The sequence below is a fragment of the Salvia hispanica genome, chromosome 3, assembly GCF_029641045.1.
Source record: "Salvia hispanica isolate PSC_SH4W2 chromosome 3, Shi_PSC_v1, whole genome shotgun sequence".
NCBI lineage: Eukaryota > Viridiplantae > Streptophyta > Magnoliopsida > Lamiales > Lamiaceae > Salvia > Salvia hispanica.
This window is the reverse complement of record NC_142694.1, coordinates 36,002,876-36,027,861: the sequence shown is the minus strand read 5'-3', so window position 1 is coordinate 36,027,861 and position 24,986 is coordinate 36,002,876. Positions and strand designations below refer to the sequence as shown.

The window sequence follows — 24,986 nt, the reverse complement described above, 5'->3', positions numbered from 1 at the left end:
GTGTTAATTGGAGTAATTATGAAAATTACACCTTTTCATGATTAATATTGTCAATTTTGATATTATTGATGATTTTCTATGATTCTCAAAATCGAAATTGGCGCGGATGAAAATATTAAAATCAAATTGTGTTGAATTTAAAATAGTAAAATAAAGTCACCTCCTTTTTTTACTCCCTAAGTCACCTTTGTTCATTATTAATTAGTAGTACTATTATTTCATTGAGTATGTCGTCTAATGTTTTATGGAGTAGTACTTTTATTTGAACATGTAACGTAATGTTTCTATCACAAATAAGAAAAATTACACCTTTTAATTTTTATCAATAAAATAGCATCATTACAAAATACGCTACTATTAATTCCATCAAAAATATTAATAGATGTTACGCTACTATTAATTCCATCAAAACATATATTAATAGATGTATCGTTTTTGTAAAATTACAACGATCATATGAAAAGTACAATTTTAATAAATCTTGTATTATACTACTAACGTATTATTATTATTCTTGCTACTTTCTCAATGAACAATTTTGTTATCTTAAACTAATTATTTAATCGATTAGTTATTTATGGAGTAGCTTAAAAATAAAAATAAAAATTCAGAATTCTAACTATTTTTTTGATATTTTTCACAAAAGGATAAGAATTATATTCCCATCGATCATATTCATTCCTTCACAATTTTATTTGTCGGGGAAAGAATTGACAAGAGTATTGAGATCCCAAACTCAGCTCTTCTTCTCAATCTAAGATCTTTTTTCTAATTGATTTTATATCTAAATAATACCAGTAAACAAACTACTCTTGCGACTTCGTTACGATAGGATAACGATGATATCACTTAATATTATACTTTAGTTTTGAAGAAAGGGTTGACTTTTCTAGTTTAAGGTGTTGCTTAAGTTTCTATATTTTATTTTTGACACTGTACAATATTAATTATCATTTTCTTGAGTTGGCATATTCAATTTTCCGAATATTTTTAGTGTACAGAAGTTCTTGTCCGCTATTGTGCAATGGGATATCCTAGTGAACGTGGCAGTGCAGTGGAATATCTTATGACATGGCAGAAGGTGTTTTTGGGATGTCCTTGGACTTGTCTGCCGGGATGTCCACTCCTATTGTGGATGCTCTTATGTATACATCTCATACTCATTCTCGTCACTAATTTAATTCTAATAAGTCTATTTTTATTCATCCTATATATCATATTTCAATATTATTATATCAAATGTACCCAATGCCACCATAGTATATATAGATTCTCATGATTTAAAGAGACAAGCAACTTCATACACATATAATTTTTCAACTGGCATATTTGATACAATTCCATCAAAAAAATTTAGCGTCAGATCCAAATTTCATAATTTTTCCTTTTCATTTTCATAGTTTCATCGAAGATGCAAAATTGAAAAAATTAAAATAAATTTCATGATTTGACAACAAAGTAGGAGTAATTTATTTATTTCATATCTATCTATTTTAATAATTTTATACCAACTCGTAGTCCAGTCAACACAGTCTAGCAAAAGTCTGTGTTGAAATCAGCGGCGGGCGGTATCTGGAAATGCCACAGCCTCCCCTCCTCCTTGACTAAATACTTCTTGCATAGGAACGCCTCAGCGTACCTCTGCTCCACTGGCCGGTCCACGTCGTGCAGGAACACGTGAGTCACGCCCGTTCCCTTCCGGTTCCTCGCCATCACCGCCGCTGAGTATATCGCCGCCATCCTCCCCGGCGCCTCTGGGTAATACCCCCGCGGCGCGTCGATCATTATCAGGTCCCACTCCGTGTCGTACACCTCATTCTCCAGCATGTTCAACGCTAACCTACGCACAACAAATTTATTCAGTAAAATGCTTTAAAGGCGGTTCTAGAAATTCAATTAAGCAGGGACAAATATATTTATATGAAGAAATTTTAGGAGTTTGAGGTGGAACATTTATTAAGGATATTTTTAAAAAATAAATAAATTGATTAACAACTTAGTAAATGAAAAATATTTAGAAGGGGCAATTGCCCCTCACACTCCCTTAGTAAATTCGTCCTTGTTGTTTGGGACCAAGTATATGTCACATATTTGACCGATGCAAGTTTTAAGAAGTTACTCCATCCGTCCTCTAAAAATTATCCACTTTGATTCCGACACAAGTTTTAAGAAATATGAAGAAAAAAGTGGGTTTAAATGTTAGTAGAATAAGGATCTCACTTTTATGTATTGGTTTTATAATAAAATGTGGAGTACAATGAGTTAGTGGAATGTGGGGTCTACTTACTATTTATAGTAAAAAGTGAAAGTGGACAATTAACGAGGGACGGACGAAAATAGCAAAAGTGGATAATTAATGAGGGACGTTGGAGTATTTGACTTTGAAAAGCAAAGTGAGTAGAAAAATTAATGAAATATGGACCCTACTTTTATAATTTTATACTCCCTCCGTTCCATAGTAATAGGGGCGTTTTTCCATTTCCGTCCGTTCCATAGTAATAGAGTCATTTCCCTTTTTAGTAAAAGTCAACACATTTTTCCACACCTACTTTACTCTCTCTTACTTTTTTCTCTTTTCATCTCTCTACCTTTTTTATTTTCCACTTTATTCTCTCTTTACTTAACTCACCTAACACAATTTTTCTTAATCTCCGTTCCGAAAAATTTTCCCTCCATTACTATGGAACGGAGGGAGTACTAATTATGAGTTTGTGAAATGTGGATTTCATTTATTAAAAATAGTAAAAATAAAATGAGACATTTATTGAAGACAGTTCAAACAAAAAAATATGAGACATTTAATGGGTAAAAAAATTGAGGTTCATACCGCTTAAATTTCTATTGATATAACCGTAATATCCGTTGCTAAGCCTTGTCACATATGGATTACCAACCGATGCATGCCGTCGTTGCTAATGGCTTTAACAACGGTAAAACCAACATGGCACAAATAATTTAGCCAAAATCCATGTAACATCATTTACAATGAAATATTTTCTCAGCGATAAACAGCATACTAATCCTCTTATCTCTCAAAATTATGAAGTTTGTAATTTAGGAATTTTTTTATATTATTTATATGAGAGACTTTTTTCACTAACAATACTTGTGTGATTGGTAATTACCTGCATTTGTCGTTGGCACGCAGGAAGGATTTATAGGGAGAGCAGTCGGGCTCGGAGCGGGAATGTCGCATCAATTCGTCAGCCTGGGAGAGTTGGGTGCGGTAGGAGACGGTGTGGGCCCGGAGGGCGGGGGCGTCTCGCAAGACGATTCGGACCCACTTGGGGTCCTCCTCGAGGAACAGCGTCTTGCCATGTGGGTTGAGGGAGGCCCACATGAGCGAGTCCCGCCCGAGCCCGAACACGAGGAAGTTCGCCGGGGCCAGGGCGCGGAGGACGCGGAACGTGACCGAGATCTCGCCCAGCGACTGCTGCGGCACCACCGTGGACGTCGCGTACTGGAGCACGGCCTCCAGCTGGAGGCTCGTTGATGACGAGGACGCCCTCGCGCCGCAGAGGAATGGCGCGGAGGCGTTTTTTGCAAGGAGGACGAATACAAGCGACGCGGCGGCGATCGATCCCATGACCACTAGGGGCAGGGGCCACTGCCGCTCTGCCTTCTTGCTTTGGTTGTTGCTTTTCTGCATTGTTTTTGGGACTACTTTGGGTTTGGATACACCATTTTAAACTACTCCTACTTCATTTTTTTTTTATTCTTTAGTGGGATTTTGACATTTTAACTAAAGGTGTTCATTGGCGTAATTATGAAAATTACATCTTTTCATGATTAATATTGTACTAAATTTTAATTGGCGTAATTATGAATATTACATCTCTTACAAAATACGTACGCTACTATTATTTCCAACAAAACATATATTTTAATTGGCGTAATTATTATTATTATTACTTTCTCAATGAACAATTTTATTATCTTATTCTAATTATTTCGTCGATTAGTTAATTATGGAGTAGCTTATATAATAAAAATATAAATTCAGAATCCAAACTATTTTTTTTCATTTAAGGATCGATAAGAATTATATTCCCATCAATCCTTCATAATCTTATTTGTCGGGGAAAGAATTGACAAAAATTATTGAGAATCTGAGATCCCAAACTCAACTCTTCTACTCTATCTAAGATCTTTTTTTCTAATTAATTTTACTTCTTAATAATACTCCCCAGTTTAAAACTTCGTTACGATATGATAAAGATGATATCACTTAATATTAGTACTTTGGTTTTGATAAAAGGGTTGACTTTTCGAACTTTAGGTGTTGCTTAAGTTTCTCTATTTTGTTTTAGACTATTCAGTTGTGTTAGCTGATAATGCATTAATAATTTAAAGTCTAAAGTGATAATTTCTTTCAAATATTACTAATACTCCGTAGTATAAAATATGGAGTACAGTACTTTTTATTTATTTGAGGGTGTAACCTTTTACAGTGATATATGTATAAGCTATATACGTAATTGTGGTTATTAATGATGATTGATAAGATCATTAAAGAGGTGGTTAAGTCTTGAATGACTATAACATAGAAAACATACATTAAATCCAAAATATCGATAAAATAGATCAAATAATAGACTAGAGAGGGAGTTCATTTCCATTTAGAACACTACTACAATTATTAAACGGTTTAAACCTCATCTTCCTCGTCAACTTTAAATCTTCAACTTCTCCACAATAAAGTAGAACTAATACTATTATTAAATTCCTAGCTATATAGTAGTATTGATTTAGAGGGTGCAAGAAATTAATGTTCATTCATTACACTTAATCCATGCAGGGGATGCTAAACCTTCTTTTTTAGATTTCACTTTAAATATAATTTTAAATTATTAAAATAAAAGAGTTAAATAATTTTTTAATATTAATTAAAATTATAATAAAAAATTGTGTGGACAGCAATAACACATCTTAGCTTAATTTCATTGTAATCCAAATGTGTGACGATCTATAATATGTCGGCTAGATATTTTTATAAGTACTCGACTCATCCCATATTCAATGCTAAATAGGAGTGCTAGTAGATAACTATGTCACATTTGAAAATTATTGATTTCAATCTTTAATTGTGGGAAGAAATACAAATCTTAGTAACTGTTATAAATAGATTAAACTATATATACAATCTGGGAGGAAATCAACATACCCACACCACACACTTTGTGATAAATCATATTTAAATAAAAAATACTACAAATCACTTGGGACTAATCATTCTTAAGATGCTAATTGATAAGAAGCACGGAAAGGGTTCTCGTCCGGTTATCCCAAAAGTTTGATAAAAAGCTTTGGATAGCGATTTTCTATGTGATTACGTGTGGTCGACCACCTGGGACATAAGAATAAAATCAATTTCAGGAGTTTCACCCCATTTGGGAGTTCGAGAAGAAACATTTAGACTTGGCCTTTGGATTTGAGGTTGGTGCCCAAAATTATCCTTCCATCGGATCAAATGAATGATGAATGAGATGTAGTTAGATTTTGGAGAGAACGCAATAATCAACGATGAGACAAGAGCTCCTAATGGGAACTTGATAGCCAAATCAGAATCCAAGAAAACAACATAGAATTAAGAAAAGCTGACTTCATCTTTTGTTTGACCTATCGTTTTGTGTCTACTTGTATCTTGACCATGAGAACTTTCTTTTGGTGACTTGAGTCTTGGGTGTTGTATTCTCTACTACATTCTCTATTTTGTTGATAGCTCGTTGTCCTTGATTTTTGTTGTTCGACTAGGATGTTGGTTAATTTTTTGCTTTGGTGTGTGTTTTTTCCATTAGATTTTTGGCTATTGAGAAGTAGTTCATCGTGGCTACAGGCTTGAGCATATGTTCTTCTCAAAAAAGAAATAATAAAAAAAAATCTTCCATATTTTCAAATTTCTAAATTTGCCAAATTCAAATTTTCCAGTGTTTCATATATATACTTATAATATAATCCTAGAATACATTGAAATTTTCTCCCATAATCCAAAAATGAAAGCTTATTATAGTCGAGACCTGTGAGTAGGGATGTCAATCTAGCCCGAAACCCGCGGGTCGATCCGAATTATCCGGTAAAATCATAGGGTTAGGGCCGAAAATCGCAACATATATTCAAAAGCGGGCTACACGGGCTAATCCGTTCGGGTCAGCAGGTTATGCGGGCTGGCCCGAGTGGGTTGCGGGTTAGCCCGGGTTGAGTATTTAATATAAAAATATAATTAAAATTTTGGATTATGTACTTATATGAAGTATATTTGGAAATATCAATATTAAATACTAGTATAACATTGATATGAAGAATATGTGGTAATTATGTCTTCTCTCTCAAATTGAAAGTTAGGGTTATATGGAATGCATGATTTCTAGTTAATTGTAGTCAGATTCATGTGTGCTATTAATTAAACGATATGTTTATCTATTTTGTTTCACTTTTCAATTGCTATTATTTTCTTTCTCTTGATTACTTTGATAATACTTTACTATTTGCAACAGTCATGCTTTTTAATAATTTAGAATATTGGATTGGATAGAAAGTAACAGGTAAGATTACTATTGACCCGAATAGTCCGTGGGTTAGGTCGAAACCCGAAGATTTAGGGTTAGGGCCGAAAAATTCACAGCCCGAATAACCGGCACCCAAATAGCCCAACAACCCGAGTGGATTGCTCCGAACCCGAGCGGGTTAGCCCAATTGACATCCCTACCTGTGAGCCTAGATATTCAGAGTGGATCTCCTGCTCCACTTCTCATGCTCCACCTCTCACAATCAAATAAAATAATCTACCATCACTTATTTAATTTTTATCATAGTTATAATATTATTTTATTTGATTGTGAGAGGTGGAGCAAGAGTGGAGCAGGAGAAGTGGAGCAGGAGATCCGCTCCGATAGAAATTCCGTATCCTTGATTTTTTTTCTTTCATTTCAATATTCTAAATGCAAAATCATTTTTTTAATTCAGACAGCATATTACGACACATGTATAATTAGTGATGCCTCCTAATAGTACTAATTAATTGTATATCGCCAGTTATATATAGTAGGATATGGCTAAACTCATAAATGTGTGAAGATATATCGACATTAATAAATGTATAATGTTTGGTAGGAATTAGGAAAGCATTTTGGCAGTCCCAATTAATTATGCTTCCCACGTGACATCTTCATATTCATACACCTAACTGAAAATGCAATGTGGACCATTGTTGAGCCCATTGCCCAAAACCCACACCACTTAAGCCCATTATTCCGGGTCGCCCCAAGTGTCGCTCCGATCCGTCTTTGACCCATATTTGTGACCCGCAATGTTTCGTTTCAAATCGATTACGAGGAGCCTCTTATCCGCACCTTTTTACCGATGGATTCTTAGTCTTCTCCGATCATCTTCTTTCTCCCTTTCGTCTTCTTACCCAAAAATTTATTTTATTGTTTTATCCATTTATTTGAAGTATCTAGAAAAAAAAAATAAAAGAATTTTATGTAATTTATAAAAAAAAATATATAATACTCCTCATATAAGCTATGTGGAGTAACATAATTTTGTCACGTGCATACACGAAGGGTAAAACTATTTTTTTTTCTTTCTTTTACGTTTTTATATTTAGATTTGATATTGCATTCGTGCCAAAAGCGAAATATGAACGATATTATATTTGGTGGTACCCACTTTGAATCAAATCTGCTTCCTGTGGATTTTGGCGGGACTTACCGGTTTTCGCCATTTTTTGCCCTATTTCACGTTCTTCCATGTTTGACATAAAAACATAAATTAATTATCGGTTCACAATTCAAAATTATTGAAATCGAAATTGGTCTCTTTGTACCTTTATCAGTTCTAATTCTAAACCGGCGATTCCAATTATGCCGGTGGTTAAATGGAAATGACAATAACTTCGGTTTCGAACTAGCAGTTTTCTACCAGTTTCATCTATTATATGCAAAATTTTAGCAAGTTGAAACCAAAACCAGCAATTAACCGTGTGAAAACAGTAGAACCAAAACTTGACCATCTAAACCGCCAATTTAATCCTAGTGGTAACCATAGTCGACAATTATAATGTAAAAATGTAGTTGTTAATTTAGTAAAAAGGTCCTAAAATGAATGCTACTAGCATGTGAAGAAGAATCAAGGAATCGGTAGTTGATAGCGCCACGTGTCAGGCATTGCGCCAAGTGTTTGAACACGTAGAATTCCTTAGAGCTCATTAATGGCGGATGCATCCCTCAACCGCTCCCAACCACCTCCCCTTTTCCCCCAATCAATATACACTCCCAACGCTCCAAAGCAAAAAGTCACAAATGGGTAACAACACGAGCGCTCGGTTCGCGGCCGCGGTCCTCTGCTGGCTCGCGGTCGTGGGGATCACGGCCGAGACGATCGCCGAGAAGTGCACGTCCGAGTTCCAGAAGGTGACGCCGTGCCTGTCGTTCGTGACGGCCAAGGCGCAGGCCCCGGGCAAGGACTGCTGCGCCTCGGCCACTGAGCTGAAGGAGGAGGATCCGGAGTGCCTCTGCCTTTTTATTCAGCAGGTGCACAACGGATCCAATGCCGCTATAAAGAGCTTGGGCGTGCAGGAGGCGCGCCTCCTGCAGCTGCCCGCGGCTTGTAATTTGGCTAATGCTACCATTTCTGAATGCCCTAGTAAGATTTCTCCTTTTTTTTATTACTCGGATTTCGTAACAATCTCATTTATTCAAGTCTATGTAATACTTCAATTTTTTGTTAGATTTCATCTTCAAATTAATTAATTATAAATACTACTCCCTTCGTTCCATACTAATAGATGCGTTTTATTTTGCACACTCGTTTTGAAAATATAATTATAAATAGTTAAATTGGAGAAAAAGTAAAGTAATAGAGAGAATATTATAGATAAGACTCTTCTCTACATTATTCTTTCTCTTACTTTACTTTTTATCCACTTTAACTATTTATAATTATTTTTTCAAAACGAGTGCGCAAAATGAGATGTCTCTATTACTATGGAACGGAGGGAGTAGTACTAGGAATAATGCGTTAAATATTTAAGTTGATTTTACTTTCTATATTTAATATCTAAATCTAGATCTTGTGTTAGATTTCACCTTAAAATCAATTAGTAATACATTTTACTCCATATATTAAACATGCGAACCCAACCTCTCTTTTCTAAAAAAAAATTGTACTTGAAAATTGTTAAAAATTCTATTCAGTCTTTTACCAAGAGAATCTTCGTAAGACCAAAATATTGGGATTTGGAGGATGGGTTGAGGCTGAAATTATATACGTACTTAATTACTAGAAAAGAAAAAATGGCTGCATAAGTAATTTAGGGGAAAGACAAAATAGTTTGGCAGAAAAAACTACTGCAAAAATAAAAAATGACTACATTTATTAATTTTTAGTATATATATTTGTTTGTAAGAAAATATAAATATCAATATTTTTTCTGCAATGTAACTAATGTGGGTTGGATATTGATGATGGTGCATCCACCAATTTTTGCTATTTTTTCTTTTTGAGAAAAAAGTTCATGTACCGATGCAATAGATTTAAGAAAATTGCTAAAGAGAATGGAGGGATGTACAAAAACATGCACTTAGATATTGGAAGCAGATAGATGTGTGACATGAGTCATAACCCACTATTTGTAATGACTTTAAATTGAAAATATTCCAAATGATATAATGGTAGTTTGAGTAACTTAAGTAATTAGTAATAAACAATATGTTTATGATTTGTTATGTTGAAATATAATACTTTTTTTGTCAATGGACAAACCTTTTACTAGTTCGACTGACTTAATTGATTAGTAATTATGGGATTAGTTTTGATGATACAATAAGGTGTATTGGATTAATTTGTTGTTATAATAAGTGTATAATATTATTGAAAACATAAACATAAGAATTTACAAAGAGTTTAGGAATTTACATGCAAATATTGGCTTAATAAATATCATAATTCAATGTTGCTTTGTTGCCTAAACGTGATTTCGTTTCGGTTGACGTCATAAAGTACCACTAAGTAAGTAGTACTGAAACAATTATTCATTACAAAATCAGAATACATCAATAGTTTGATAATTTAAAGATAAGTAGTAAATTTTAAAGCTGGTATGCAAACTTGGGATTTTATAAAAGTTTAGAAATTCACCGAAAAATTACTCAATTTTTTAATTAATGGTATTTATATGTGCATTGGATTCTTTTTGCCAAATTCATTCATTTTATTAATACATTATTCTATATATTCAAATTGTTGTCATATGATTATGTAGAATTATTAAATTTTTTTATATTTGCGATGGAAAGAGCTTCTAAACCTGCCTCCAAACTCAACTGAGGCTGCCATCTTCACCAACATCTCGGCAACCACGGCCCCGGTGGTGACACCTGGGACGCCATCAACCTCGGGGGCACCCAGTAATGGGGATTGGCATAAACCTCAAGTTGCAGGATGTGTGGCTATGGCGATCTTCCTCTTGGGGTTGATGCCTTCTTAAACTGTGATTTGAATGCCAATTTGTAATGTAAAAACCATACTTTGCTTGCATTTTGTGATGTTGGACTATGAGTTACACTCCATTTTGATTCACTAAGTGCGTATTATATTCGACATATGTACTAAGATAGATTGAAATTTGTGATATTTAAAAAAAATTATTGTCTATGTACTTGGATAGGCGGCACCCAATTTATGTGACCATCATTTCATACTCCGGTGTGTGTTTCTTTAATTGTTTTTGGTTTTCTTGTCGATTCCAAGATATGTTTTGTATGCATCCATATTATCTTGAGTTATCCAACAACCATTGCTATTACGAAAAAATATCTAACTAAATCACAACATTTGTACATTTCTTAATTGTGTCATACAATTAAAATTTTAATAAAATTTGTCATTTAAATCATAATTTTTGCTTTAACTTCTGGATAAATTTAGCATTGTTTTATATTACGATGATTATATTATGTAATTGCTGAAGACATAATGAGAAAAAACACACAAACATTCACACAACGCTCATCAACAAATCTAGAAGTTTCATAACATGGATCCTTGTGCAACAAAAGTTCAAAAAGCAACAAAGCAAAAGAGCAAGTTAGAACATTGTTGTTGAATGGTAGTCAGTTCAATATGTTGGAATACATGTCTGTCTCCTCGCATGGTGTTACGAACAGCTGGAAGCTAGCGTCGGCCGGCCAATGCTGATGCGCGCAGGGCGGATGCAGCCAGAACTCCGAAGAGGATGAAGACGACAGGGGCGTGCCTTCAGGGATTCCATGCATTATAGGCTGAGTTGCGCGGGCTTCATTTTCATGAATCAGATTCCAAGCCATGGATTCCGGCCCCCACGAATTGTTTGACAGAAGAGAGAGAGCACGAGGATACTCGGGCGCTGCATCTAAGTGGGAAGAATATGGGGATACCTTCGAACCTACATATTGCAAGAACAAACATAACTGACCAATCAAGATTGTATCGATTTCATGTTCGTTTCGTGAGATTGAAACTCACAACATAATCTCCGACGGATAATCACATGACAATCTATCATTCCAACCAAATAATTACTCCCTCCGTCCCACAATAAGAGTCCTGTTTTGCGATTTTGGTCCGTCTCACAATAAGAGTCCTATTTCACTTTTACCATAAATGGTAAGTAGGCGGTAGGCCCCACATTCTACCAACTTATTCCACTCACATTTTGTTATAAAATAATAGATATAAGTGGGACCCATATTCCACTAACTTATTCAACTCATTTTTCCTTACATTTCTTAAAAATCGTTCCATAACTAAATAGGACTTCTATTCCGGGACGGAGGGAGTACTTTTTTTTGCCGGGATTCAATCTTTACTTATCTTATATTGTAGTATATCGCTATAATATTGTCAAAGCAACAGAACGACGCCTCAGTGTCTTAAAGCATGAAGAAATTTTTTTCCAAGCTATACTGCAAATGAGGATTTGAGTTGTATGAAGACAGACCTGGATTTGAAACATCAGCCACAGAGATCTTTGATGCCGGAAATCCTTTGGCTGGAGTGTTAACGAAATGTGGATGTTTAGCTCCCGGAATATGCATTTTCTCGCTGCTAGCCCCGCCTCCACTAGACTTCGAAGGATGATATTCTTTTGTCAGCGTGAACTTAGCGTGCACTGGTGGACCGTTGCTCAACAGAAAACTCATTTGCTGCCTTCCTCCTGCACACAACATATGAAAATTAGGCTAATACTACCGAACTCGGAATAAATCTTCAGCACAGGAAGTCAGCATTTTTCAACTCCCTCCTATCACACTACTCTTTCCAGTTTGCGGCTTATCCCTAAATGCACACCGAGCAATTTTCACGTATGATAAGCTGTCAATGCATTTATTTACATACCGAGAAATTTCCAACACCAATTAGCCAGATATGATCATATTTAATGTCAGTGTCCATATAGTTGCTTAGATTGATTACTTATGCCAAATTATTGTGCACGTGTTCTCATTCAACAACGGGCATTTACGGTAATATTTAAGAGTTGGAAAGCAAACATCTCGTGTTTATAATATTTCAAACAGAAACTGTAAAGGGCTCAAATGGATAAGTATACCATAGAATGGTGACGGGAGCCTTGTAGCATACTGGATGACGTCCTGCTGTGGCTTCCTGCGTCGTGCATTATGATCAGAAAGTCGTCTTCTACAGCTGCGCTTCTTTTCATCAAATTCAGACGGGCTATGGAACCTTCAAACAGAGAGAATAGCATTAAAACTCGGAAAACATGTAAATGATGTGATACAATTTTATATCTGTGTCTACCTGCTACACTGCTGGCAAAACCGGCGTTCAAGGCCATCAATGACGACCTTTGGGGCTTTGGAGTGGATGTTGCAAACTCTATGCTTCCGGTGATAATCTTTGGCCGTTGTAAGGTCAACATTGCAGCCCTTGACCACACAGCGAGGCATTGGGAGATTTCCACCTGCCGATTTAGTTTTCTTCAATGAAGCGCCTGATGCACTCTTGACATGGCTTCCAGCCCCGCTGTTCTCAAAGTATGTTCTCTTTCCAAGCTTGAGGCCGATCAGTGGCTCTACCGAGCCAATGGAAGCTTCCGGAGTTCCTTCTGATTCCGTAATTTTAAAATTTCCGGAAAAATCTTCATTAGCCATGAGGTTCTTTGCTGAGGAATCAGAAACTGATATTGAGCTCTTTGCTGAAGAAACACGACCGCCTTCCGAGCCAGAGGCTCCACTGTTCCCACACCCGGCCATTAGATTGAAGGATCCGGCATCAATTTCCCGATCATCAATAACAGTCCAATCTACTAGTTGCAGCTTTTTTGAACCCAACGCGTCATAGCTTTCCCAATCCCACTTAGTATTCCAATCCATCTCCAAACAGTGGCTCATTAGGTGGAGTTTCTCAATCAACTAACCAAGCAAGAACGATGTATCATACAATTATAGATGAAGAAACTGCGCGTAACAAGCAACATAATAAGCGAAACTACTTCAGAAGGATCGAATGACAACTAATAAGATATCCATAACAACACTTTATCAGTTATCACAATTACCATGAAGACATCACAACGTAAGTAATCACCCCATGGAAAAGCTACAATTCCTTGTTTCAAGGATAAGCAAAACTATGAAAAATCATTACGCTCCATGATAACTAACAAGCATCATATAAAGCATTCAACATCACCAACAGCCCATGTACTCAGCCCTCAAATTAACAAGACAAAATACAACCAAAGACAAAGAAATCCAATCAAACAGCTACAAATAAGAAACATACTCTTTGCAAATAGAACATAACACAAGCAAAGACAAATAGGTTCATTCAAACATACTGCTATGAATAAGAAACCTAATTAATCTTTGTTCAAAATTTCCTACCACAAAAACCAACCCAAGGCAGAAAACTCTCCAACAATGGATGAAAATGAATAGAACTTGCTAGAGAAAAAAAGAAGAAAGTGGTAGGTAATATACATTCTTTTTTTAGCCCCTTTACTCAGATGAGTGGAAAAAAAACAGAATTTCACTGTTGAACTGCCTGCAATCCCAATCAATCACCATCCTTTTTTATAGCAATAAAGACTCCACCTTTTTACAGTTACTATTTACTAGCAATGGGCACCCACCAAGATTGACAACCATGCCTCTTATACATAACCATTAAAGAGAAGATAAATGGTCTTACTGCCTTGAGACAGAAAAGAAACAGACCTAAATATGTTGCTTTTGGCCTCTCTTCTCCACCAAATAAAACAAAACAAAATCCAAAAATATGCATATAATCAATCCCTCCCACCATCAAAATCAAGACTCCATCTTTGATGAGGAAAGTCTTCACTAATAACCCCCAAACTGCAGACAAATTCACCCAATTGTTTCCCCCAAAAACAGAAAGCAATCAATTACTCAAGAAAGCAATCATTAGTTAATTAGTTAGACAGAAGCAAGGACATGAAAAGCAACACAATTTTGTTGAAAAGAAAAAGAAGTGCAGCTTACCCAGTTGAGAAAGGGGGGTGAATTTTATGTTACCATAAGGAGAAAGTGAGAAATGAGAGGGGATGGGGGCAAACTGGCAATAACAATGGTGTGAGCTATTTTATGCAGAGGAGGTGGGTCCCATTGATGAGATTACCGGTGGGAGATCGGACGGTTGGGGAGGCTGCTCAACTCTTCCACTACCGGAATGTACGATTCTTGTTTCTGCAGTTTTGTTGATGAATCAATTCCTTTCCATTTGAAATGGAACATTTTTGAAAGAAATACCACTTCCGTCCGTTAAAAGTCTTGATGACTCATCTTCCACTAACTCATTCCTACTCACATTTTATTATAAAACTACTTCCTCCGTCTCGCTTTAAAAGTCTCATTGATTTTTCTGTCCTCTTTTTATAAAAATGATAAAAAAAATAGTTAAAAATAAGAAATGGTAAATTAAGATAGAGAATAATATAAAGAATAGTCTTATCTATATTTTTGTCTCTCTTACTTTACCGTTTCTCCAATTTAATTGTTTTTTATCATTTTTACAAAAAGAGAGCAGAAAAGTCAATGAGACTGCTAAAGCGGGATGAATAAAGTAATATAATACAAGTAAGACCCACAATCCACTAACTTTTTCAATTCACTTTTCATTACATTTCTTAAAATTCGTGTCGAGTCAAAGTGGGACAAATTTTGGTGGACGTAAGTACTAATATTAATCATTTATCACGTTTTATGCAAATATTTGCACTTTATCATCTTTCTTTTTTCCGATAGATTTTTGGATAGAATAAAGCCAAAAGAAAGAAATAATTGATGTGTGAATGAATTTCTCAAAAAAGAAATAATTGCATTAAGAAAATTTTTGTGATAGATTTTTGGATAGAATAAAGCCAAAAGAAAGAAATAATTGATGTGTGAATGAATTTCTCAAAAAAGAAATAATTGCATTAAGAAAATTTTTGTGAAATTGATGGAGTCGTAAACGACAACAAAGGAAAACTAAAATTCTAATTTTATGAGTTTAATTTGGAAAATTAAATTTGTGCCTTTTCACATTTTACCCAAATTATCTAATTTCGCACGGCAAAAAAAAGTCTATCCAAATGTGAGATGCAATGTCAACATCTTAATAGAAAAATTAAATTAATTACACTACATAACAATTTAGATGCAGTCACTTCTTAGGACAAATAGTTTGAAAAATGATAGAAGTTAGATCAAGTTTTAAAATGAGTAATTATAGTACAATTTTGACATTTTTTAAAATCATCTCGTGATGAAAAATTCTACTATGGATCTGAATTTATCGATGGGGTGTGCACATGTGTAAAACAAAAAATCTCTACTCACGTAAAAGTAATCGAATATTTTGTCCACATAGTATTTTCCGTTGCCATTATACATAATTTCTTTATATCCTATATTATTGGCAATTGCGAAAAATATCAAAGTTGTGACATAATCGATCATTATTGAAAATTATGGGAATGACTAGAAATTGATCAAACTTGGGCAAAATTGAGATCGACCCAGGTGCACATTTATGGGGCAAGAGGGTGTGCTTGCCCTTTATCTAATTCTCCCTTGGGAAAGTCGAAACGAAATAAACCTCACAATCTACCGATTTTCTTTTGTTTGAAGTAAAAGACACCGAACAATGTTGTTTTGAGTTCTTTTTTAATATAGTGGAATTATAATTTTACCTATTGGCTATTATTAAGAAAACATTCTCCCTTTTATTCTATTGGCTATTATTAAGAAAACATTCTCCCTTTTATTCTATCCTGCTAATCACTTATGCCTAATAAATTCGTATTATAATTATGTTATGAATCCGCCAATTCACTTGTGAAATATCTTGTGGTGAAATAGGGTTCACAAGTGGTATGTTGACAATGGTGTGTGAAGTTGACATGGAATAATTCACACAAGACAGAAAATTTGTGGACGTAACATTTCCTTTATGCATTCAATTTATTTTTCATCTTACTTTTTGTCTTAAATTTGTTTTTTTAGTATGAATATGTTTTATATAAACTAATTGTTTCTATCTGGACAAAAATGTGTCCTGCGATGTAGATCGTCAAATCTGCTCTGCCGTGTAATTAAACGTGATTTGTGTGAGACAAAATTTCAAAAATAAAAGACAGATAAAATCGTGATATTAATTTGATATAAATTAATTGAACATAAATTGCCACTGATCTATCATCTAATACATATTTTAACTTATTGGTATTTGGGACCGCCGCAATTAATAGAACTCAACTAATCTAGCGTACATCATTGTCTAAATAAACTTTAAGAAAGCATAGGTCATTTTTAACTTTGTAACTATTCATTTATTTTAATATATGTATATTAAAACATTGTCTTGCTTTTGTGTTTTTACATGTGAGATGTTGATCATATACTATAGTCTATACGTTCTGTACTAACTAATTTAAAGTAATAACTAATAATTTTTAATTATATGTATTAAAATTATTAATACAAAGACATAATTATATTAATATAACATGTAAATTTAAATATCAACAGAAAAGACATAAGTTTATTAATACAAAAAGATTGATAAATGTATATCTTCTTGTTGATATTTTTAACAGGCATAATTGATATTAGTTATTAGTTATTACTGTAACTTAGTTAGTATTTGATCACACACCATAGTCTATACTATTTTAAAAATTCATTAATTTACTACTACAAACAAAATACAAATATAAGAACATAATCTAATTTTGTGTTGCAGGTTGCTCGGAACTTAGACAATGACGATACTGATGCAGAGTATCTAGTAGCCTCTTGTGCTATTGTCGCAACAGGTGGAATATATTCTTTTACTTACCCAAAGAGCTAATAGCATGCTTGCTATCTTGGTTGGGCACTCCTTTCGCAAGTTTGACAGAAAGTTGTGGATCTCTTTGTTTTACATGATATGATGGTCGATTTCAGTTTATTCGGAATAAAATGATATTTGAAGGTTTTGAACCAAATTGGGACTTCGAGAAGAAAATGTTAATTTTGCACTTTCACTCGTGGACTTCGAGAAGAAATATCAAAGGTTGGAACAGAGATTAAAAGTACCCCAACCCTAAACCCTGAAACTCGAGGTTTGACTTTTCTATCTCCTCTTCTCTCTTTGGCTGCGTCTTGGGGTGTTGTTGCTTGGTTGCTTTGGTGTTTGTCTATGGTTTGTAGGCCTTCTTTTGTTAGTTGTTAATCCGCTGTTTTTGTTAGCCTTTTGAATTTCCTTTGTACGTTGGACCTCTGCTCGCCTTTTATGGTTTTGAGCCTTTCTAATGGCATAAAAAAAGAAAATACGTGCTATATTCAAATAGGAGTAGACAAATAATTCAAAATTCAAATAATTACACCAACTCAAACCGAAATAATAATAGTACTATGGTTGTCATTTTAAAATTTTTAATTTTGTTATTATTCTATTCGATTTGAATTTGATTAAAATATTAGTGTTAGATAACTATAGTTCAAATCAAATTTTCATAAATTCGGTTTGGTTCTTTTTTATTAAAAAAAAAGATGTCTAATATGCTAATTTCAGAATTGAAGGAATTGGTGATCGACACCTCACCTATATAATCGTAAACATTAGCTAGGGACCACAACTTAAGAGCCAAACTTTATTCCAATTAAATAAAGTTAAAATGCTACCTTGCGACTATTTCTTATATAGGGTTCTTAAATATAGTCATACAGACATTATTACTATTGTATTTGTGTGTATCTAGTAAATAATTCAGAAAATAAAATTCGAATAGTCAAGTTCACATTTAAATGAAAAACTTGGATTTTCATTATTTTTTAAGGAGTAAAGGGCAAATGTAGTCCCTAACATATTGTCGTTTTATCAATTTGGTCCTTAACATTATCTTTTTGATTATTTGGTCCCTCACAAATAAACTCAGATCCGAATCGGTCCTCACTTAACAGAACCGTAAAAAAAAAGACGATGACCGCAATTTGACTACGTTAAATTACTAATGGTAATTAATTATACCTAATTATAATTCTTTTCCTATTAACAAAATTGGAAAAAGGATAGTATCAGTTGCAAAATGAAAATGAATAATTTGTAATTTAATAGGAATTAAGAATTATAATTAAGTATAATTAATTACCATTAGTAATTTAATATAGTCAAATTGCAATCACCGTCTATTTTTTGACGGTTCTGTTAAGTGAGGACCGATTCAGGTCCGAGTTTATTTAAAAGAGACCAAATAATCAAAATGATAATGTTAAAGACCAAATTGATAAAACGGTCATATATTAAGAACCACATTTGACCTTTATTCTTTTCAAAGCATACATCAAAATCTTGTGAAGCAATTCATGCTTACTGATTGTCAACAAAAGTAGATTAATTTCGTATAGAAAATCACTACTCAAACTTTTGTTTCTTTGATTATCCTCTTATATTATAGTACTAGTAATTATTTCATATCTAAAAGTCAAGCCTAATAATTATAAATCAAAACGAGGGCACTTTCATTGGGCCGTTTTCATTCAAACTTTGGGCTTTTCAGTGAAAGATTCTGAATTTGGGCTGGCCCGTTTGATACTTCAAACTTAATCATAATAAGCCGGAATTTGTATTATTTTCTCCTCTACCAAAAACTTAGTTGGCCCAATTAATTTGATAACAAATGAAATGGGAAAATAATTTCGATTCGCTTTCCACCTACTTAGTGGGAATTACAGATTCAAGAAACATAATTCGGGAAGACACACTGAAAAATATCGTCGTCTATATTCAAAGATATAGGCAGTGCAGTTGACGTTGTTGGCAATGGAGTGGATGAAGAACGAAAACTAACCCAGTTTCAAGTAAAATCTATTGTTTTTATATACTCCCTCCGTCCTATGAGAATATGCATTGTTATTTTTTAATTTTTGAAACTATTTTCTCTCTAATGAGATGATAATAATACTTTAATTACTTTATATTTTTATTTCTCTTATATTTTATTAATTGTATATTAAAACTCATACTCAACAAAAAAAAACACACTCCTATGGAGACAGATGGAGTATTTCGGTGTGTTATCTGATTATTTTTACAATCCCAAGTTTAAAAAAATCTTAGATTCGTCATTAATGGCCCTCATGAACTGGTGGTAAAATTGCTGAGGCTCCAACTCCACATAAATCCATCATTTATTATAACACTAATGACAAAATCACATTGAGAGAAGAAAACCGAGTTTTTATATAAAAAAAAAGGTTAGGTTAATCATAAGATTTTAGTTATATAGAAATTGCCAAATATTATAGCACGTCAAATATATCATAGGAAATATTCAAAGTCATCAAAAACCTTTTTTTCCCTAAATTTGAAAGACCACTTTATTTGGAAGTTTGTCATGAAAAGACTCTCCACCTACTAGACAAGAAAAGCAAATCCTTGCCTCAAATCAAGATAAAAAGATCAAACAATTGTAAAAAGTGGTTGTTGAATTCAACATTCAAATCAGCAAACTAATTGCACACGTAAAAGAATGATTACCATAGCTTAAAATTTAAGGCCAAATATGTTAATGTTGAGTGATTATCACAATAATTATGAGATATGATGCATTTTGATTTAGGCCCCCACAAAGATGAGATGAAATTGTGTGACATGATTACCCACCCACAACCCTTTTTCTTTAGTATTTCAAAAAACCCATTTTAGATTTCTTTAAATCAATATAATTAAATCCGCTTATTTTAGAAAATATACATAAATTAATAATTGCAATCAATGTTTAAAATCTAAAATTTAAAATTTTACTATTTAATTAAGATCTAAAAAAATATAAAAAAGAACATGGTGTATACAACCATGATATTGCTGTTTCACAGCACTCTTTAGATATGGGAAGAAATAAACAAAATAAATAAAATCATCATCATCATTGTATTAACCTAGCTATTCGCCTCTCTTTCATCTTTAGCACTTCTCTCCACACATAATCATTGCATACACATAATCACCCCAACACATTTTGAAATTTAAAAAAGGTGAAAGCAAATAAAAACAATTTGCGAAAATCCTACTACTTGAAAACTTTTTAAAGAGAGAGAGACCAGTCAAACAAAGTAAAAACTTAGTTTCCAATCGGATACAATTATTTCCATGAAATCGATAATATAATTTTTAGACAAAACGAGGACAAAGCCCACGACTCGATCTATAAGCTAGGTCAGTGAAATAACGAGCGAGACAAGATCAAAAAGAAAAGATTCCTACTCCAAATCTCTACCAACAGAGTCACGTAAAAGACCAACAGAAAAGATCAACTTAACTTACCTCTTTGCAGCTTATGTGGACACGACCCTTGAGCCAAATACCAAGACATTATAAAAGTCGTTCTTCTCAATATCCCAACTTAGAAATTCAAAAATCCACCTTTATTCTGATAAGTCATGTCTTCTTATTAAACATATTGACCTTTGTTCGAGTTTCTTGAAGTCTTCTATTCTCTGAAATTAACAGTACAAATAAACTTATTATTTGTTGTCTTATTTTTATTATGTATCACATAATAATAGTATAAATGATAGTATATCAAAGTACATTTAAAATAGTAATTTTACAATAAATAAATTTCCTTGGAATATAGCGCTTGATCATTTGAATGTGGTACAACACATCTTTTTCATTTTCTCTTTTTCTTTTTCCCAAAGGAACAAACAGTACAAGAATAATAACGCAAGTTAAACTAGTGCGTAGTTGTATAATCATTTTAAGGAATACTAACAATTTAACCAATTTCATAATTGATTATAATTGTACATTATAGGCGTGTTATCATCTCTACATATAGAAAGCGTGTAATGGATCATCATTAGATTGAGACATTTTCTTGCTTGTTTTTATACTCATTATTATTATAGTATTATTCATATACATATAATATGTTTGGTACTTTACCAAATCAAAATACTACTACTACTCACATTTGTGAGATTCCTCGAAACTTTTAGCTAACGCAAAACCTTCAACCAATAACTTTGGTATCCATAAAAATGTATTAAAATATTAAAGAAAAACAATTCAGATATTTAAGAGGTTACAACATTGATTTTAGAACACGAAACATATATAAGATCTAGTTACATATAATGGCGGGTCTAATGAAATCATTGGATCAAATATAGTGAAAAAGTTATCCCAACTTCAGAAGGTAGAAGCGTTGCGACACTTGCCGTCGGTTATGGATTACAGATGAAGAATTGAATATTACGCGCCAATGATAAGGCGATTGACCCAAAACTCCCTATATGTGTAATTGATTGTATATCTAAATATAAATAGACAGTTTAATTAAAATAATGTAATCTGGATTTATATGAATAAAATGAAAAACGATGCATTAAACCGAACCGACGACCATGAGAGGACCGACAAAGGTGGACAGTGAGGCGGTGTCCAAGGAAGGAGGTGATAGCGATTTTCGAAACTCCTAAAGTTAGGATTTTCGAAACATAGGAAGAATGGGAAAAAAGATAGAATATGGATAAAAATTTAGTAATAATTTATCTTTATAATAATGTAAGCAAATGTAATTGCATATTTATAGATAAACCTAATAACTCTATGTGATACATGATACATCTCTCTTTTGCTACCTAAGAAAAATTGACAAAGAAAATCCATAAAAAATTATAGTAATAAAACTTAGTAACTTAAATGCCACCTCAGTCACCCTCCATCCATATTGGGGTTTGATGGGAAATTCTTTACACCCAAGCAAATGATGGAACTAACCTTTGCAACGACATTGCTTTATGTGTAAAATGCCGAAATTCATGATGAATCATTCAAATAAAATAATTTATTATTTCTTCATGGGGATTCATTGCTCTACCTTACTTTCTACAAAAATAATCACATTTCTTGCAGCAAAAATGCTAAATTAAATTAAATATGAACTATAATGATTACACTTAGATAATGTATGTAAGTATTATGTATATGTATCACAATAATATTAGAGTAAATTTAGTTAAAAATTTCACATTCCAGCCTATTTTAAGTTTCTGATAACATGGGTACTCTAATTTAGGGGGTAAAGAAGTTATATTAATTTAGTGTCATTTTATTTGTTTGAATATGTATAATCGAACTTTGAAATTCTACCCATTGACAAAACTCACCAATATCTTTATTTCCCAGTTTTCATAATCACAATGATTGCACTAAAGTATAAAAGTTGAAAACAAATAAAAACAAAAAATACTCGAAAAAATAAAATGAAAAGGAGGTAGCGGTATGCAATTTAAGCCGTCAGATTATATGCTTAGTGAATTGGTAGCCGTTGATCTTCCTTGGACAAATTCTTACTTCCCTAATTACTCATATACCCTTCGATTTAATACACTAAATTTTTTATTAAAAGAGAGGATAAATTCAGCAGCTGTGAAATACTTTTTCTAGAGTTAAAAATGACTATAGTCAATAATATGTGGTTTTGGGATTGCATTTAATTATATATGTTGTAATTGTACTGAAGAATGTGAATCCCCGCCTTTAGATCCTCACACGCTGATCTAATACAGTAGTGAAGAGTAAATATCAGACTGTTTCTCAATAAAGCAGTCTCATATAGAGATGCCCAAGGTTTTCGGTTCTGGTGGTTAATCGCGGAACCGTAATCGCCGGTTCTGGTTCGGAACCGGAACCGTGACTTTTTTCTTGAACCAGAACCGCCATATTTTGAACCGCGGGCCAGTTCCGGTTCCAAATTTTACGAACCGAAACCGTGCCGGTACCGCCGGTTCCGGACGGTTCCAAACCGGAATCGTGAAAAACTGTTGGAAAACCGTGAAATCGAGCCGGAACCGCGAAAAACCGTCGGAAACCGACGATTCAGAACCGTAAAAAGTCACCGAAAAACCGGCGGTTCGGAACCGGAACCGTCAAATAGCCTCACGGTTCGGTTCTAAACCGGAACCGCCGGTATACAAACCGTGGGCATGTCTAGTCTTATACCTGATGCACACAAGGAGCCATCACAAATTCACAATAGACGAAACTAATATACTGCCGCTGCCGAGATTTGAACCTAAAACCTCAATTACCTCCTTAAAAACTATCTAAACTATCTTGACATTATCTAAGTTGTACTAATTCATTTTATTGCAAATAATATATTATGTCGAAATAAACATATGATAATAGTTCATGTAGGAAAAGAATATCATAATCAAATGTATAAAGCCAACGGACCTTTATTGTTTGTTTAACATCACTTCTCCTAAACATAAAACATCTAAAATAAAGCATTACTTGTACTATTGGGTGAAATTGAGTTTTACAATTTACTATTCATACATATTTATGACATGTGGGTTCATTACCTGATTGAAATTATTACCAAACTATCAATGTACCAAGTACTTGCTACCTTTTATTGGTAAAGATATATCTTTTCTTCTCCTTTATCTTTGTCACATGCTAGATAGAAACAAACAATTTCAAAATTTTATGCACAAGATTATGAAAAGTTTTTGGAAGTGGAGGGAGAGCTGATTTGTTGCAACCAATATTATGATTTAGGGACACCAAACATGCTATCTTTGTAGAAGAAAGTCTAAAGATTCAATTTCACATTTTTTTAAACCCCAGGTTAAAAAAAAATGAGAGATATAAGATGATTTCATATGCTAATTATCGCCACTCAAAAAATACCTATAGATTTATGTTGATGCTTCTTAATGTATCTTATATGAGTATATCTATGAACCGCTCTCATTTAGTGCACCCTTAGTATGAGTTGTTTTGTTTTTATGTATTCAATTTGATTTTATTATTTTAAAAAGGTCAATGGCACCATTAATTTGATAAATTATATAAAAATTAAATTTCAATTTAATTTTTTAACATTCATTATAAAGAAAATTGAGATTTGATTTTTATGTTTCAGTGCAAAATCATTTAAAAAATAAATAAAAAAATCTGAAACAACACACCTCGGCAAACAAGCATTCAGGTCATCCCCGCAGCTTGCAGCCCAACACCACCTCTCCAATGGCAACCGGCACGCCACACCCCTTGTCCGATGCAAAAAATGCATCATTATAAGTGTTTTGAATAAATAAAAACGAGAATGCACAAACACGGTTGAAGTTCTAGAGTTCTAAAAATGAAGTAAAACGTAAAAATGAAAAGAAAAAAAATGTGCATTAGTATCACATGTTATCAAGCCTAAGTAATTGAAGCTCCAACAAATGGAATTCAGAATAATCCACACTCTATTTACGACGCTGAAATTACAAAAGTAAAAGGAAAAGAAATAATATCGTAGGGTCAATTTAGGGAAGAAAAATACCGGCAATCGAGTGGAAGTGAAGAAAAAAGAAAAGAGAGAAATGTTTGCGTACGGTCAATACTACTCATCGAAAGCATGGGGTGGTGACGTGTAAACACGGCATTGGCTACCATAAAACAATTAAGCAACAACACAACACAACACCAAT

General features: G+C 33.5%; 3 protein-coding genes across 8 annotated transcripts; 1 reads left to right on the top strand and 2 right to left on the bottom strand.

The window, feature by feature from the left end:
• Nucleotides 1–1,370: 1,370 nt before the first annotated feature.
• LOC125212900 (arabinogalactan O-methyltransferase 1-like) lies at nt 1,371–3,673 on the bottom strand. Its single transcript, XM_048113191.2, has 2 exons — nt 3,126–3,673; nt 1,371–1,840 (listed from the first exon to the last, which is right to left on the bottom strand). Exons 1-2 carry the CDS (start codon nt 3,647–3,649, stop codon nt 1,534–1,536), a joined length of 831 nt encoding a protein of 276 aa, XP_047969148.1. The 5' UTR covers nt 3,650–3,673; the 3' UTR covers nt 1,371–1,533.
• Nucleotides 3,674–8,244: 4,571 nt separating this feature from the next.
• Nucleotides 8,245–10,699, top strand: LOC125216961 (non-specific lipid transfer protein GPI-anchored 1-like). The gene is made up of 2 exons (XM_048118752.2): nt 8,245–8,643; nt 10,296–10,699. Exons 1-2 carry the CDS (start codon nt 8,301–8,303, stop codon nt 10,484–10,486), a joined length of 534 nt encoding a protein of 177 aa, XP_047974709.2. The 5' UTR covers nt 8,245–8,300; the 3' UTR covers nt 10,487–10,699.
• A 308-nt stretch (nt 10,700–11,007) lies between these two features.
• LOC125211106 (squamosa promoter-binding-like protein 3) lies at nt 11,008–14,749 on the bottom strand. Of its 6 annotated transcripts, none has more exons than XM_048110800.2 (5): nt 14,508–14,749; nt 12,799–13,457; nt 12,590–12,723; nt 11,978–12,193; nt 11,008–11,422 (listed from the first exon to the last, which is right to left on the bottom strand). In XM_048110800.2, the coding sequence occupies exons 2-5, from the start codon at nt 13,389–13,391 to the stop codon at nt 11,112–11,114; spliced, it is 1,254 nt and encodes a 417-aa protein (XP_047966757.2). In that variant the 5' UTR covers nt 13,392–13,457; nt 14,508–14,749; the 3' UTR covers nt 11,008–11,111. The 6 variants fall into 6 exon arrangements, with proteins under 6 accessions (XP_047966757.2, XP_047966759.2, XP_088922396.1 ...); XM_048110802.2 differs by having other exon boundaries at nt 12,799–13,412; XM_089066270.1 differs by having other exon boundaries at nt 12,799–13,412; nt 14,644–14,745.
• Nucleotides 14,750–24,986: the final 10,237 nt, after the last annotated feature.